General features: G+C 35.5%; 1 protein-coding gene across 3 annotated transcripts in view; it reads right to left on the bottom strand.

Annotated features, from left to right (window-relative positions):
• Nucleotides 1–16,424, bottom strand: part of PPHLN1 (periphilin 1) — a 62,640-nt gene that overhangs the window by 27,593 nt on the left and 18,623 nt on the right. For all 3 annotated transcript variants that reach the window (XM_041711504.2, XM_072922237.1, XM_030258385.4), the window contains exons 7-10: nucleotides 8,897–9,147; nucleotides 5,356–5,435; nucleotides 2,328–2,447; nucleotides 1,214–1,354 (exon numbers count right to left, since the gene is read on the bottom strand). In XM_041711504.2, coding sequence (XP_041567438.1) covers nucleotides 1,214–1,354; nucleotides 2,328–2,447; nucleotides 5,356–5,435; nucleotides 8,897–9,147 — 592 coding nt within the window. The remainder of the gene's footprint in view (nucleotides 1–1,213; nucleotides 1,355–2,327; nucleotides 2,448–5,355; nucleotides 5,436–8,896; nucleotides 9,148–16,424) is intronic.

Below are 16,424 nucleotides of genomic sequence, written 5' to 3'. Positions count from 1 at the left end.
CACAACAATTTTTTTTTAAATCCAGAAAATTTAATTGCTGATCCAGAAGTTAATTTTAAGTATTTATTTGAAAAATACATAGATCAATTTCCAGTCTTCATTTTTAATGATTAAGTAAATATCCTATCTAATTCTTAACAAATTAACAGTACATGGTTTATAAGAAAATAATAATCTTGTTCAGTTCAGTAAAACACTTCAAGTATCATTCTAGAATCTTATTTAAATTCTGCAGAAGCTGACAGCTTCAATATTCAAATCAACAACAGGAGAAACTGGTTGTGCAAAATCCAAACCTAAGTTATTCCTCAGGCCTTTCTGAACCAAGTTCCTAAAAGTATTTCATTTTATGGAACATAATCTAGATATCTCTAAAATTAAGTGCAAACTCTACCAAACACAGTAACATTATATCATATGGAAAACAATATTTGGGTTTTATGACCTAATTTTCATCCATTTTCACCATTTTCACTACAACCCTGTCCTTAGGGCCTAGAAAAATTTAACCATAGATTCACCAGCATGAGACTAATTAATTACAATAGCTATTTTTAAAAAAATATGTTTCTAGGATGTGTATTTTTTTTCAGTTTGTCATTTTTTAGAAGTCCTAAGTTTATGCATCTGGTCCTAGCTCTTTTAGGCCATTTGTGACCCTGTGATGAGACACAGGGATAAACCAACTGCACCATGGCTCTCATAGCTACAGCACATTCTGGTAAAATTCCATCCCAGCCAGACCCCATTAACATGGAAAGCTGTGTCCACCATGAACATGATTAGGGAAAGTTAATATTAAGAGAAGAAAAAAAAAAAAACCAAACCAAACCAAAAAAAAAAAAAAAAAAACCCACCCAAAACCAACAGAGTAGATAGCTGGTTTTCAAGTGTCAATAAAAAGGAATAGTGTTGCAGCTCAGGAAATGGCCTCACAGGTAACTGAACAAAGGCCACTAGAATTAAGAGGCAGTCATTGTCTCAGCTTGCAAAACAGCAGTTGTTGCATGTAGCTGTGGAAAACTGATTAATTTCCATGTGCAGATAAATGGCATGGTTCTTCGGGATTAAACTGTTGGAGATGATACCATATCATCTTGAAAAATCAAATTATATTCATATTACACTCTAAGGAGGAGGAAAAAATAAATCAAGGTAATTTTAGCAGAGCAAACCATTACTGTATTAGTGACAAAATGCCAAGAGGACTCACCTGTTCAATTTCCTTTGTCTTAGTTGCAATTGCTTTTGAACGACCTAGAAGCTGGCTGTCCTCATATAATTCCGTGCTGTCCGTTAGATTTGCCTCTATTTCCTCTGTTTGCTCAATGTATAATGGAGCTGAAGATCCAGCCTTAAAAAAAAAAAAAAAAACCACAAACCAATAAATTCAGCTTTTGGAGAAAAATAACAATGGCAGTGTGACCCCAAAAGCCCAAACACAGTCATCAGAGATATGAGTTTGCTCATCAAGACTATTACTGAAGTATTATTGCTACAATCTTAACAGATACAGAAATACAGATTTTAAACATGTAGAAAACATGACATGATAAAACCCCTGTGACACAGCCTCAATTGTGTAAAATACATTTTCCATTAACATAGCAAAACCCAAAAAAGACATCCTATCCAAGAGCAGTATAACAAATGATTGAGAAGGGCTGTAATCTCACTTCAATATGGCCAGGAGTGGAAGGCAAGAAGGGGTGAAAACAAAAGGGAATAAACTAGCAAATAATTAACACTGATTAATAATGAAATAAGGATTCTGGTGAAAATAAAAAATATACCCACTGCAGCAACAAGGTAAGGTTTATTGTTAATATAATGGAGGACTGCTTTCTGAAAAAAGAATACATTACACGGTAAGCTGGCACAGCTTGAAACAGAACTCAACAAACTCCTTAAGCCTTATGTTTTACATGTATACTCACGTTTTGATTCGGTAGTCCTCTCCTAACTTTAAGGAGTTCAGTAGGCATACAGACCTACACTACTACAGGAGCTCCTTGCAGAACACTTGGGAAAGCTAAACTTTATTGTGCCAGTTGCAGCTCAATATCAATTATAAAATTATAGTATATATTTATATAAATATAGTATAAATTATACTAACAAAACATACTGTGGCTTTATGTATTTTTTCAAAATAAATATATTGCAAGGTTTTAGTCTCCCTCTCACTCCCCTTCAACAAGTATTTAATAGCATAGGCAGAAAAATTCAGGATTAAGTTACAAAATGTGTCTTTATGAAGAGTACAGAAAAACAAGAGCCTATTGTTGTAACACTTTGAGATAAGTGGATTAATGATCCTATCTTACATCATACTCTGTTATTTCAGGTAAATTGCTCTCCTCTGCCTTCTCTGACTTTTCAGCTGCCCACTTGCTTGCAGCTTCTGCAAGTTCCTTTTCTGATAGTCTGTTGCTCTTCTCCAAGGCCTGTACAAAAACATTATAGTCAAGGTTCAACATGAAACCCACTTACACATGGCAAAAATCTTCAAAATTAAAATAAATAGTTATTCCGATCCCTAAAATATTTTAAAATAGGCAATAAAAAAATTGAAATTATTTCATTTGCTGTCAAATTTAAAAAGAAAAGAGAAAAGTGGATGGGGAGATATCAGATAATAAAGAAACAAAAGAGGAGAAAAAAAGATTAAATCAATGAAGGTCAGTGGACTTCTACAAAACCACTATACTTTCCTAATAAGGTTTATTAAATTCACAGGTCAGAGATAACAGAAACATTTTCCGAGACCTGATGGGCACTGAAAGAAGTCATATACAAGAGTGAAGCGAACTAATAATTCCATGTGCTTTTCAGGCATAAAAGGTTGTAAAAAAATTTTACAGAAACTGTTAACTACGAGGCAGGGTATAAAATCTGAGCTAAATTGGGACAAAAAAAAAATTATCCAAACTTTAGGTAATCAGAGCTGGTTCCATTAAAATCCACTATTTTTTATTTGTGGGAATGCTAATCATTTATAATAGAGTCAGTCATGGCTTTACATTCTTTTAAATCTACCTTTTCAAATTGAAATTCTCACATAAATAATGTTTAAAAATTGATTTCTCTCTAAGAATACTAGTTCACTTTTACTATCAGAGCAGCAAACAGACAATGACAAATATCAGTTTGGAAACAGCTAGCATTATAAATCCTGTTACCACTATGTGGATATTTAGTTTAAATCAACTATATGTATAGAAGCAAACAAAAAACCCAAATGAAAGAAACCAACACTCCACCTCTCACCATTAGTTCAGTCTAAGTTACATAAATGGCCAGTATCAAAAGTCCTCTGTCCTTACATCTTTTGTTCTTACCTCAAGCAAAGCATTATCTAAATACCCCTGTACTGTAGCATAGCATAAATACACAATTCACAGAACCCTCCCAGCATTCTGTGTCATAAAGACACCACCTTTATCTGAATCCAGAAGAGAACTGCAACACAATGTTCTAATAGGAATCCCTGTTTTCTAGAACTGCAAATTACAGAATTACAACCAGTGAAATCAGGAGGTAACAAAGTTCAATATGCAGGGATATGAAGAGGGCTCTTAAAAGAAAGGAGTAATATAATTCATAGAAAATCTCACATAGCCTGCTATATTTCAACAAGCCAAAAGAAATTACCTAATATCTTTCGGAATACAGAAAAAAAAATCTGTTTCATTTAATCTCACTAAATTAATTCTAAAGGTTGAATGTTGATAAATACGTATTAAATCCTGAGTGAATTTTATGGAATAAAATAATGGTATTTGCACAGGTACACTTCAGCTGAAGAGACAGAACAGGAACATATTTCTCAGTTGAAAATAGCAGCAGCTACTTAGGCTGCAAACTTGCAAGAAACAACCAACCTAACAGATCTTATAAGAAAAATTAAACTGCTTCCCCCTTGTCCCCAGAAAAACAGAAGCCTTTTTTTTGTATTTTTTTAATCTCATCAATAACAGAAAAGCAAAAGCCTGTCACTTTGCTCAGCAACTGTCCCTGTCTCACACATCCACCTTCTGCTCTATGTTGGAAACAGCCTCCAAGGCTTACAGTCCATAGAGCTAATAAAGAAAAACACAAAAGATTTCACACCATAGTCAAACAGGTGGCTAAGATCAGGTAACATCAACAGGTATTAATTCACATGCATGAATATGCAAAAAATAATTATAGATAAAAATATCTTTTTAGATTTGCAAATAGATACCACAGTGAAAAGAGGTATTGCTATGGAAATATATACCTTTGTAAGAATTTCAAGGCAAAATTATAACTTAGAGCATTGAAAATTATCTCCTTTAATAGCTAATATATATAGCATATAAGTAATTTCTCAAGCCTTCATAAGTTGTAAGACTCTGGCTCTGGAGATGTTCATGTTTTGCCAAGACTGCTTCTGTCACTACTTCTGAGTTAGTGAAGCACTTAGGTAACTTAACTGCTCAGTGCAATTCCAGCCAAGAGGCTGATTCCAAAAGGCTGCAGTGACACAGGGCAGTTACATTATAAGCTGATTTGGGGACTGAAGAGAAAAGTCTATAAACAGTCATGGAACAGTCATTTCCGCAGCTGATGCATACCCAATAAATACTTATGCTGTCTGGGGAAACTACTTCCATCAAAGTTTCATTCTATGTAGCCTATATCAAGTGGATATCCACCGCCAGCAGATACTTGCAAACTGATGGCAAAAAACCAATACAGCTTGGTTGATCAGACCTGACTGAAGAAGAAAGCAGAACACTTATAGAACACAGACTTCAAGCTCACACTACATATTAACATAAGACGAAGAGATTTTGCAATGCCTCCTTATTCTTAAAGGTGTGTATCAAGTAAGGATTTGATACTAAGCTGCAGTGTGCTGAGTCTATAAACAAAATAAGTGAACTAATTATGAAGTATATGTTATGATCCAAATCAATGTAACTTGTGCATAATAGCTTTTATCTCATTTTCCCTATTTACATCACTGAAAATACATAACTTGCCTCCGCCCTTAAGGACAATGGCAATCAGCTGGCACAGCAGTTCTAAAAGAGATGTGTAAGAGATAAGCACTTAGAATGACATAGCACAACCAAAGCCTGAATTTTTTCCCCATTGAATACATGGCAGGTGTGTCTGTGTCAGAATGAGTGGTAATATTAACATACTCACAAGGACACAGAATTCTAAGACCAAGTCCTGTTCCTATTGTAAGGAATAGGAACTAATATCGTAAGGAATATGCACTTTTAACAGGTGTATGCAGTACCTCCTTCCAACTAAGGAAAAAATCCAACAATGAACAATCTAAAACCACAGTGTGAAGTGCTCTAAAAGAAAATTCACCTTTGAGGAAGGTACTGCTGTGGACCCTGAAGGTGATGCGTCTCTTGATGTTTTCAGTGACTGAACTGTCCTCTCTTTACCTACAATTAAGAAAAGCATTAATGACTGAGAAATGAAAGATATATATTGCAAATATGCTTACTGGCATAGAAAAATTGCAGTGAAATTTTCTCATGTCAGACATGAACCTTATCACCCTCAACAAGTACCTGAGAGGGGGTAGCAAGAAGGGAATTGAACTCTTCTCCCAGACAACTACTGACACGAGGAAATGGGCTCAAGCTGTGCCAGGAAAGGCTTAGGCTGGACACCAGGAAGCATCTTTTCACTGAAAGAGTGGCTAAGCTTTGAACAGCTGCTCAGGGAGGTGGTGGAGCCACTATCCCTGGAGGTGTACAAGAAACAGGACATGACATTTAGTGCCATGGTCTAGTTGACAGGGTGGTGTTAGGTCAAAGGTTGGACTCAATCTTGGATGTCTTTTCCAACCTTAATGATTCTATAAAATCTACATGCTCCATCATCTGATAAATACTGGTAACACTTTTTTTCTCTTCCCAAGGAGATAAAAATACAGCTGTGTGTCATTTCACGTATTTAAGAAAACCCACTGTCCTTTTTTCCATCATTAACTGAAAGGGTGTATCAGTATGATTCCACATGATGTCATTTCACTTTTTAATATTACTGCAACAATATAAACAGTTGAAATATTAGACATCAGTCAATCACTCAAGGTAACCAGGTAGTGCATGAACTAGTTTAGCAGGCCACAGTATGTTGAAAAGACCTGCCATGGGAAACAGTCCTGTATTGTATCAACCACAGGAGTAGATGCTTCTTGTGAGATCACTGTCTTTCTTATAAAAGTTAAAATTGGCAAAATGTCAAACCAAATTCACTGTGCTAATCACAATCTGTGCATAGTTTTGCCACAGACCAGTTACAGGCAGCCCACAGCAACAGAACTGGCTGCAGTGTAAACTACTAGTTTCCAAGTTGTGCTCCACAGATTATATCTAAGAGATCTGCAAAAGGTAAGTACAAAAAGCAAACATGCTGTCAGTATGCCTAAATTAACCAGATTATTCACACTGACTGGGAAACGGCTGACTGATCACAAAAAAGCCAAGGTAATGTGAGCTTACTTTGGCTTCCATTAATTTTTTTATAAATATAATTAATAAAGGGATTAATTTAAAAAAAATCTATCAAAGAGTAAATTATCAAAGAAATTATTTTTGTAGAACTATAAATATGATTTTTCATTATGGCTTTAAATATGGCTTTAACTTAATGAGTCAAAGCAACAAAGCACAGGACATCTCCCTTGTCACCACTAAGTAACACAAGTTTTGCTCCTGTGATACCTGCTTTTGAGGCCCATAGACAAGCCACCTCCATTTAAAATTCATGGACCACTCTAACTCTGCCTCCCACATGCCTCCTTTGTCAGACTTGATTCCTTAAAAACTATCTCAGTTGAATGGATTATGTTTGCATCTGAGTAGATGAAATGAATTGATACAAATGGCAGAAAGCTATTCAAAGTTAAGCAAAGTGAAAAAAGACCACTTAATTAGAAGACATTATTAGGCCTTTTTTTCAGAATGCATGCAGCTATTTTGAGCCCCAAGGATGTACCTGGAAAATAAACACCCCATCCTGCCCCTCTCCATGCACTCACAGCACAGACGAATGCTTGTCCTTTCCCTCCCTTCACCAAGCTTCTTCACGTCCTCACAGTTTTCTTTGTTTAAATTCTGTATTTATCCTAATGTATGAAAGGCTGTAGAGCATGGGATATTCCTTCTTTACTGGAAGTGATGTGGCCAAATTTATTCAGATAGCATAATTTCAAACAACATTATAGTATTTTAGAAAGATGCCATACTGCAAATTCCACATGAAATAGTATATCCTTTGCATGTTGCAAATCCATTTAAATGTATTGCTGACATATATGACATGTCCTGCTTGATGTTCCCTTTAAATATGCAATCCATGAGCTTACCTAAGGCAAATCACATTCAAAAAATATTCTAAAAAGTATTATTTAAACCATTTATACCTTGCAAATAGGTGTTTTAATTCAGTCATCTAGAGAAACATTTTAGTAGTTCTTCTTTCCAAGGAAAGGAAAAAAGAAATAGTCCATTGTATAACTCAGCTGCTCTCTTAAAACTCAGCTAAAGGTGTTTGGGAAAGGTATTTAACCATGCAAATGGGAGAAAACATCAAAAACCATAGACCTATATATAAACTCCTCTCTTGATCAGCATCTTTTCTGGTTTGTGAACATATCTGCTTCTACATCACTACCTCCACTATTGTCTGAGTAATTCTAGCCATATAGTATATACATATATAATCAAAGTCAGCTCTAATTAAAAAAAAGAAACATTTCTAAAATTTTGTATGATTTTCACAAAATTGTTTTCCTGTCCCTAGTAATTACAATCTGCACACCTACAAGACTTCTAGAAAATTAGTCAACTATCTTATTTTTTTTCTTCCTCTCCTACACTTAGAGGAATTTATGTTCACTAAGTATTATTACAAAACCTTGAAAGTACTGAAATGCTCAAATAGAAAGACCATTCCACTCCGCAAGCCGTGAAATTATTTCTCAATATTTAAACAATGTCAACAAAACTAAAAAGATCTTTTTTGACAAGAAGTGCCACATAATGATTCAGTGTCACTCTGGAAACACAATGCGCCTTCTCAGTGAGTGAAAAAAAAATCTAATTAATTTTTAAAAAGCTGCCAAAATGAACAGTAGGTTTGCATAGCTCACTAGAAAGCATTGCAGAAAGGGAGATCAAATTGGATTAATTTACATAAGCTGTATAAACAGAGTGGCTAAGATCGTAGTATACTAAAAAAAGGAATTAATTTTTTTTCCTAAATCATTTAAATATGACATCTCAAATATTTTCAAAACAGAAGATTCATTAGACTTCTGGGAAACATTAAGAGCCAAGCTTTTAAAGGCAGAACAGACTCAACTGAGATATGCTTCACATTTCTTTGAGGAGAGCAAGATCTGAGAGGTTTTGACATTGAAATGTAATTACTAAAAAACAACCAGTTTCAAAAGCCTAGTAAAATTTAGAGACAATGAAACAAGTAGAAGTATGTACTTTCATTTCTCCATTTGTTTTTAATCTCTGTTTTATTCTGTTTGCAGGAAGAAATGTCTTCATCTGCTGCAGATGAAGCAAAGTTTCTTGCCAGGAAATCCAGTGAAGCACATAAAGAAATAACAGGAGCTGATGCGAAAAAGAATATAAAATACTAGAAGAAGCTGTGCAGCTGAAACTCCTACAGTCAGTCTAGACCTGATACCAAAATAACACCTACAATCTCCCACATGAAATACATAAGGGAACAGAGAGTACAACAACCAGAGCAGACAGTACATAGTACAAAATGTCAGCTTTTCCCAATTTAAAAAGAGCATGTAAGGAAAAAAGGCTTATACAGTGAGTTGCAGTTTCACCTCACTAACCAGTTCCCATCATTAACCCTGCATTACCTTGCTGAGAAGAAACATTTCTTTTATGTAAAGATGACATATTTCTGCTATGCTGATGGAAAGGATAGGCCTTGCTTCTTTCAGGAGAGTAGCTCCTGCTGCTGACACTAGAGCCAGATCTGCTGTGCGGAGAATCCCTCCGGCTCCCGGGCGATTCCCTGAAGAAAGGAGAGTCCCTCTTGTGAGGGGATCGATCTCTTGTGTAATGAGAAGAATGGAAGCTTTTTCTTCTGAAGCCATCTCTGACGTCCCTTGGAAGACAACAGAAAAATACAAGTAACTTGCTCATCCTTCCAATGTTTATGGAACAGCACAATGGCAACAGTTCATGACTGGTAAATACAAACAGGTTAAATGTCAAACACATACAAAATCTTCAGTGTTTTTTAAGAGTACTAAGCAAGGATTGAAAAACAAGTAATAAAAGGAAAAAAAGGAAAAGTTAATTTTTTCAGATTTCATTGAGGTACTTCATTTGATTTCACACACCTTGCTGCACAAATTTCAGCTTACAACCAGCAAAGACAAGAAGAAATCTGCAGAATATCTATTCTCTCACCTATGAATCCACCCAAGGTCAACTCTTGAATGAAAATATAAAGACTTATATCTCCTAAATAAGTTTCTCACAACACACTTTAATGTGAAAAGTCACAAACCCAACTGATTTAAAACCATCACTTAATAAACACCAAAACGTTCTACTGAATTTAAGCATTGTTACTCCAGACCACAGCACAAATGTGTTATTTGGTTGGTTATTTGTAAATCATATTAATGTACATGTATGTGTAGAGGTGAAAAAAACCCCTTGTATCATTTCAAACTTGTCCTAAAGAATCTCAGAGTTACAAGACACACAGGCCAACTGAATCTATACTTGCCACTTTTGCCTTGGTCAGAAGATGCATTGGTAAGAGTAGCAAGTACTTCTCAGCTTCTCCATAGAAATCTCCAAGATTTCATAGGATTTCTAGTAAATTAGAATGTATCTTCTCTCCTATTTCACATCAGAACCCAGTATTTTAAATAAAATAATGTCTCTCAATGATCTGGTGATCTCATTTAGCACAACATAGCTATAGCTAATTTTATGTCGGTGGAGAAGAAGAAAAGATGTACAATTCCTACAGCATAAGACAGGCCCATATTTGTGACAGATAACAAAGGATTTCTGTGTGCCAAAGGTGTCTTGGGCCCTGGAAGCTTCATAGGTAGCACCACAAAACAAAACCCCTGTGACACTGATGTATTTTACACAGTGCAGGTTTACTTTTTGCATGGAAAGCACATCTTCATTATATGTATGAACATTTATGTAGCAACAGACATGAAGTATAACTTCAGGCTTGAAGAATACTAGATTAACTCAGCACTGAACTAGTTTTTCTAGCTAAGTGGGGGGTTATTTATTTATTAAAGAACATATTGATCAAATATTTATCAGGAATTACCAAGGCACAGCCCACTTTTTCTTGCATTTTCTTCTTAATCACTCTCTTTAAATAATGTTATTTATTTTTAAAGCACAAGCTCTCTGGCAGACCAGTACACCACTTCTATGTGTAAAACACACTTTTATGACAATGTTATGAAACCCTTGTACACAGAGCAGTTTATTATGGTAATGTTTTCAGAGCCCCAGCTATCACACATATATAATAAATACTCTAATAGCCATGCAAGAATTTTTTAAAAATGTAATTGAAATGTGCTTTTAAACAGGAAGACATTTGAAAGCCGCATTCTGCAATAATAGTATGCACCCTAAAATAGAATCTCACTTTCAATTTTTGGATTTTTATTTCATCACTGCGTGTTAATTCTTAAGTAGATGATATCTCATACAGAACATTCATGCCATTAATTATATTAAATCTGTTTGGGACAGCATAGCAAAAGCACAGAATTTCTGATGTTTTCCATTAACATAACACACCAAACAGAACAAAGTAAGCATTGCTTTACAGTTTTGGTTTTTTTTCCTTAAATACTTCAGCTAACATACACCTGCAATTTGGTAATGAAGGCCCCAATTCAGCAAAGCAGTTAAGCACATGCTTCAGATTCCAACACATACTCAAAAGGTTTATTGAGCAGGGACAATATTTATTAGAGATGCAAAATATACTTTAAAATAGAGCTGCTGCCCTTAACAACAAATACATAATTAATCTCTTTTAATATAGCATCCCTCAAATCTTTGTATTCATAATTCACACTTAATCCTGAAAGCACAATTTTGTTCTCTCAGTAGTGTTGCAGCAGGAAGCAGTATCATTGTTAACTTTGATGAAACTTGACCATTAAGTTCTCACTGAAGCTGACAGTCTTGGAGGAGCTTCTGAAATGCTCAGAAACAGCCATATTGTGATATACAATTCCCCAAGGGCAGCTGGGGAAGAGCTCCAGCCTAACAGCTATTTCAGTTCACCATCAGCTGCAGTTTCCTCAAGGACAAAGCACAACTACAGAACAGATGTCGGTATGGCTTCTGGCACAGCAGAGAACTGTGGGAATATAACACTGAGGAGTTTTTCAGTTGCCTATAGATCAGAAACAGCACAGCAGTATAGCTTAAGCTCTGTGAAATAAAGATTAACACAAACCAGTGTGTCAGGTTTGTCTCTTAAGAGTACTCAGAGGTAAAATGAAATCACTTCCTGGATGTGAAATGCCCAGGAATAGAGAGGTACTTGGGCACATGAAGCACACCACATGCAATAAAGGAAAAAGCTTTACTGTAAGAGGACTCTTAGATCACTCTTGTTGAATCTGTGCTGCTGGGCAACAGCCTACAATACTTCATGCTCACTATTCTCTAGGACTTCTATATCCCATACATTCAACTTTTCAACCAGAACATTGATCTACATTATGGGTCAGCCATAGTGAACATAACTCTCATTTTTGACACTGAGCTGAACATTGGCAACAAAACAGCATATTGTATGGAACAGAAACAGGAAGGTCTTCCAGTAATTCCCACATGAGTGCTGCCTATAATCTAGATTAAAAAGTCAACAGACATGTATTTGTGATCCCTTCCATCCAAGAAAGATTACTGCTATTGTCCAAGGTGTTAAACACTCCATTTACAGGCTTGTGCTTAATTACTAACCTTACCTAGAAATAACTCTCACACTTTTATATCTTCGATTTATATTTATAAATTGAAGGAGCTATAAATATCTTCTGCAACACCAGACTTCAGTGCAAAGAGATAAAACAGTCAAGATCTGAACTGAATCCTTAACTGAAAATACTTTTTCTGCCTCTTAACACAGATGCAAGGGGGAAGGAGAGGAAAAGTTAAACAAAATTCCTTTTGCCTGCCTTTTCAGGACATTGCAAGAGCTACCAGCATGGTTCAGATGATGTAGAAAGCATTTAATAAAATATAGAACGCCCCCAGCCTCTAAAAGAAGAGTCAAGAACACCTCCACTTTTAACATATTCAAAGTAAATGTAGGTGGTGCAAGATTCCAGCCACCCCTCTCCCAGAACTCATTCCATTTCTTTCTAAAGCACACAGTTGTGCAACAAACTAACAACTTACTCAGGCTCTGCTTTGGAGATTTGCTATAATCTCTTGTTATTGCCTGAAAATCCTTATGCAGATTTATCCTAAGCTAAAATAATACATTGAATTACACCATCACAGATAGAAGAAATTGCACCTGGTTTCAATGGTTTTCATTTGAACATTTGAAATGATGATGAGATTTCTTATTGACAACTGGTTTTCAACATTTTATAACTAAGCAAGTTACTAGAGCACTTGTGATATCTGCATTTTGCTCTAAATGAAATTAACACAATTAGGACCAGCCAGCATAATCTTTCTAACAGCTTTCTGCATGAAGGCAGAGGAAGGAAAGGAAACAGGCATTGTGAAACACTGTTTCAAGCAGAGAAGGATACCCAGAAATACCAAATGTACAAAAAAAATTCAAAACATATAAATGTTTTATTATTTTATACTGCATGCAGTACTTCTGAAGTTATCATAAGCAAAGAGCAAATCTCCACACTGATGCCATTTGTCCACCTCAGTCAGCATAAAAGCTACTCAACTCCTCTCTCCCTGCCACCACCTCAGGATATCATGACAGGTCAGAGAATAAAAAATAAGACAATCTGAATATTACAGCAACATTAGAGAGAAATGCTTCTATGTCCTTTAATTGAATAGTAAAGCTATGCACGTCAATGGCACTGGAAATCCCACTACATTGCTTTCTTCTTAGTACCCTCCTCCTTTTTATTGTCAATGATAATGTACCATTAGACTTGCTGCAAGATCAGCCTATATAATAAAGGTATGTTTAAACTAAAACTCACTATTATCTGACAAGGAGAAATTATTGTCAGTCACAGATAAGGACAGAGAAACAAAGTAACAAAGAGTCCAGAAAAACACAGATTTAAGTACCAAAGAATTAAGAGCAAACAGCTTTAGACAACTCTTTGCAGAATAAAGACAAAATATGTTATTTACACAAATTAAGATCAAATTAGACAAAATAATTGCATTTAAATGCAAGTGATCTTGGTTTTTCTTCTTTTCAAAAACAAGGGCTTAGTAAAAACCCATATTTCTCTAAAACAGAAAACAAAACATAGGTCTTAAGTTCCAGAGGGAGTATTTGCTTAAAGTAATGGACCAAATTACAATTTCTATATGCAGCTACAACATTTACAACTACCCTTTGAGCAGCCTATCACCCCAGAAGAGTCAAGTAGTTCAGACAACTAGCTCACGGACCTAGCTCATAAATCTCTCATTTTATGACTCTATGCAGTAGCAATTAAATCAATTCCTAAACAGACTTAATTCAAAATGGAAACAACTGAAATCTTCTATCTCAATATAAGTTTAAAAATTTGAAATGAGCCAGGAAGCACAATATGGTACTTTACATACTTTTTTTTTTCTTCCTAATGCCCTAACAGACCAGAGAAACTGGTCAAAATTTTATCTTCTAGACAAAGTTCTAATGGACAGATTCCTACGTATGTGCTTGCACTTTTACTGCTATCCTGCCTCAGGCAGAGACCAGCACACAGAGTTTTAAAACATTTCCCGGACGTACCAAAGCACATTGGTATCCCTCAAAAGTGTCTTTTCTTTGAGGGCTTTGAATTTACTTCACACTTAGTACATGCCAAACAATTTAATGTAGACTAGCATTTGTCTTATATGCACACTAAGCCCCAGAGAGAAATATTTTTGCACTTTATTTTAAGGACATAAGTGAATTTGATGTTCAGCAAGCTATTACTCTTTCCCCAAAAGCTATCTTTAAAATCCTTCCATAGAAGAACCCAGAAACCATGAAATAGCTGCTGGAAGAGCACTTAAACTTTTCATCAGTGTGCTGCAGAATGCCATTAGTGCATTGGCAAAAGAATGCAACAAGTAGTGCTAGGATATGCTGATTTAATCAACTCTTGGGGTTGACTTTCTAACACTATCAATAAAAAGCTGCAAAAGGAAAGAGCAAGTTGTGTAACAGGTTTGTAAGCAGTAATACCTTATGTCAGTAATACTGATGGACAATACCCTTACTAAATTTACTATTTTTTCTACTTCCAAATCCCTTAATGAGATCTGTAAATCAGAAAACATTCAATTTTTCTCTAAATGGGAAAAATGTTTCACAGATCTCTATGTTTTTATTCTTAAATTAAAGTGAGATTTGAAGCAATTAGGTCAAATAGGTCTCACTTGTTTATATGCCTCAAAGCATTGTAGCAGTGGTACAGACTTCTGCATAGCAAATTTCATTAAAGTTAGCACACTACTGCCACTGCTTCTGGATTTCTCAATATAAAAGACATTATACATATATGAAGAAAAAAATCCATTGCACATAATGGAATTTTTCTTTATGTGGTTAGGTGTATAGTTTGTTCAAAATCAGAAAGTTAAGAGAGACATTTCCTCCTATAAATTATTCAGCCATGTACCTTTATCTTTTTTATTTTCCAGTTTGCTTTTTTCTTTCACTTTCATTACAATTTATAGTCTCTATAATAAACATTAATATCTCTTGCCTCTTTTTGTAGGCCATTTCCTATATATTACAAATATCATTTGTTTGAACATATTTAACACATAGGCAAGCTATGCTGTTTGGGTGAACTCCTTATTAAAAATCCTTTTGCAACTCTTGTATGCCTTCAGTTATTTCAGTAATTTAATAACAGTTAACTTTGAAGTTCCATAACAGCTCATACTGATTGAAATTGGTGATGCTGCAATCCTGAATTCTGCAACCTTCCTTGGATCTACATTTCAGTTCTGTGCCTAAGTTGGCATTGGTATTTTCTCTCAGACAACAAAACTGGCAGATACATATTTAATTCATTGTGGTAGGCTAGCAGAACCAGCTACATGAAATGCAAAAACACCTGAAACAGAACCAGGGAGAGGGGAAGAACCACAATGACTCATGCTTAGATAGTTAAAACCGCTGTGGAAACATACTTTTTGTGGAAACATACAAACTGCTGTAGGGAAATCAGTCTCTTTACTGCATTTGTGACTTCTCATTTATTATATAAATAAAACAGGTTCCTTGACAGATTTCTTGAGCAGTTGAAGTTAGAATCAATAAGTCTCAAAGAAGTAGTACTCTTTTTTTCCCCTAAATATAACAGACATACATATTTAGCAACACTGACTGGTAAATGTAAATTCAAAAATAAATTTTAAAAGAGAATGCTGTTTAACAGACACAAGGTTTAGTAAGCATTAATAAATTAACAGTAGCTGAAAAGAGGTTTTAAAGAAGGTAATCCACTGCTTTATACTTCAGTCTCCTCTGTTAATATAATCTTTCACCTTACTTAGATAATCCCTGTACAAAATGCTTCAAAAACTGCATCTAAAAAGACAAAAATTGTAGAATGAATACTGAGTCTAGTAACTGAAACATGAATTAGTTTGCCCATCTACTCTACTCTGATGAGATCCCACCTGGTACACTGCACCCAGCTCCAAAGTCCTGGAAAGACATGGATGGACAGTTGGACCAGGTACAAACGACGGCAAGAAAAATTATGAAGTGGGATAGAGCACGTCTGTGAGGAAAGGTGTGAGAGTTGGTGGTGTTCAGCCTGGAGAGAAAGGCTCCACCTTGTTTATGGTGAGCATGCTGAAACACTGGAACAGGCTGCCGAGAGAGCAAAAAACCCATCCATGGAAAAACATACAGGGTCAGGCTGGATGGGGCTCTGAGCAACCTGATCTACTTGAAGATGTCCCTGCTTACTGCAGGGGGTTGCCTAGATGACCTTTGAAGGTAACTTCCAACTCAAACCATTCTATCATTCTGTTAGTCAATACACTGAAACATTTTCCCTTTTACTTCCAAATTTCAGCATAATTCTCTCAAGCATCATTTTCAAAAATTATTACGCATACTAGGCTAGAGAAGATGTGACTTAATTTAACACATGCAACTGTTGAAAGTCAGGCTTCAGAAGAGAAAGACATGCCCACAACTGGCTGACCCAACAC

The sequence above is a fragment of the Taeniopygia guttata genome, chromosome 1A (assembly GCF_048771995.1).
Source record: "Taeniopygia guttata chromosome 1A, bTaeGut7.mat, whole genome shotgun sequence".
NCBI lineage: Eukaryota > Metazoa > Chordata > Aves > Passeriformes > Estrildidae > Taeniopygia > Taeniopygia guttata.
The sequence above is the reverse complement of the archived record's forward strand: the minus strand, read 5'-3'. Positions and strand labels throughout refer to the sequence as shown.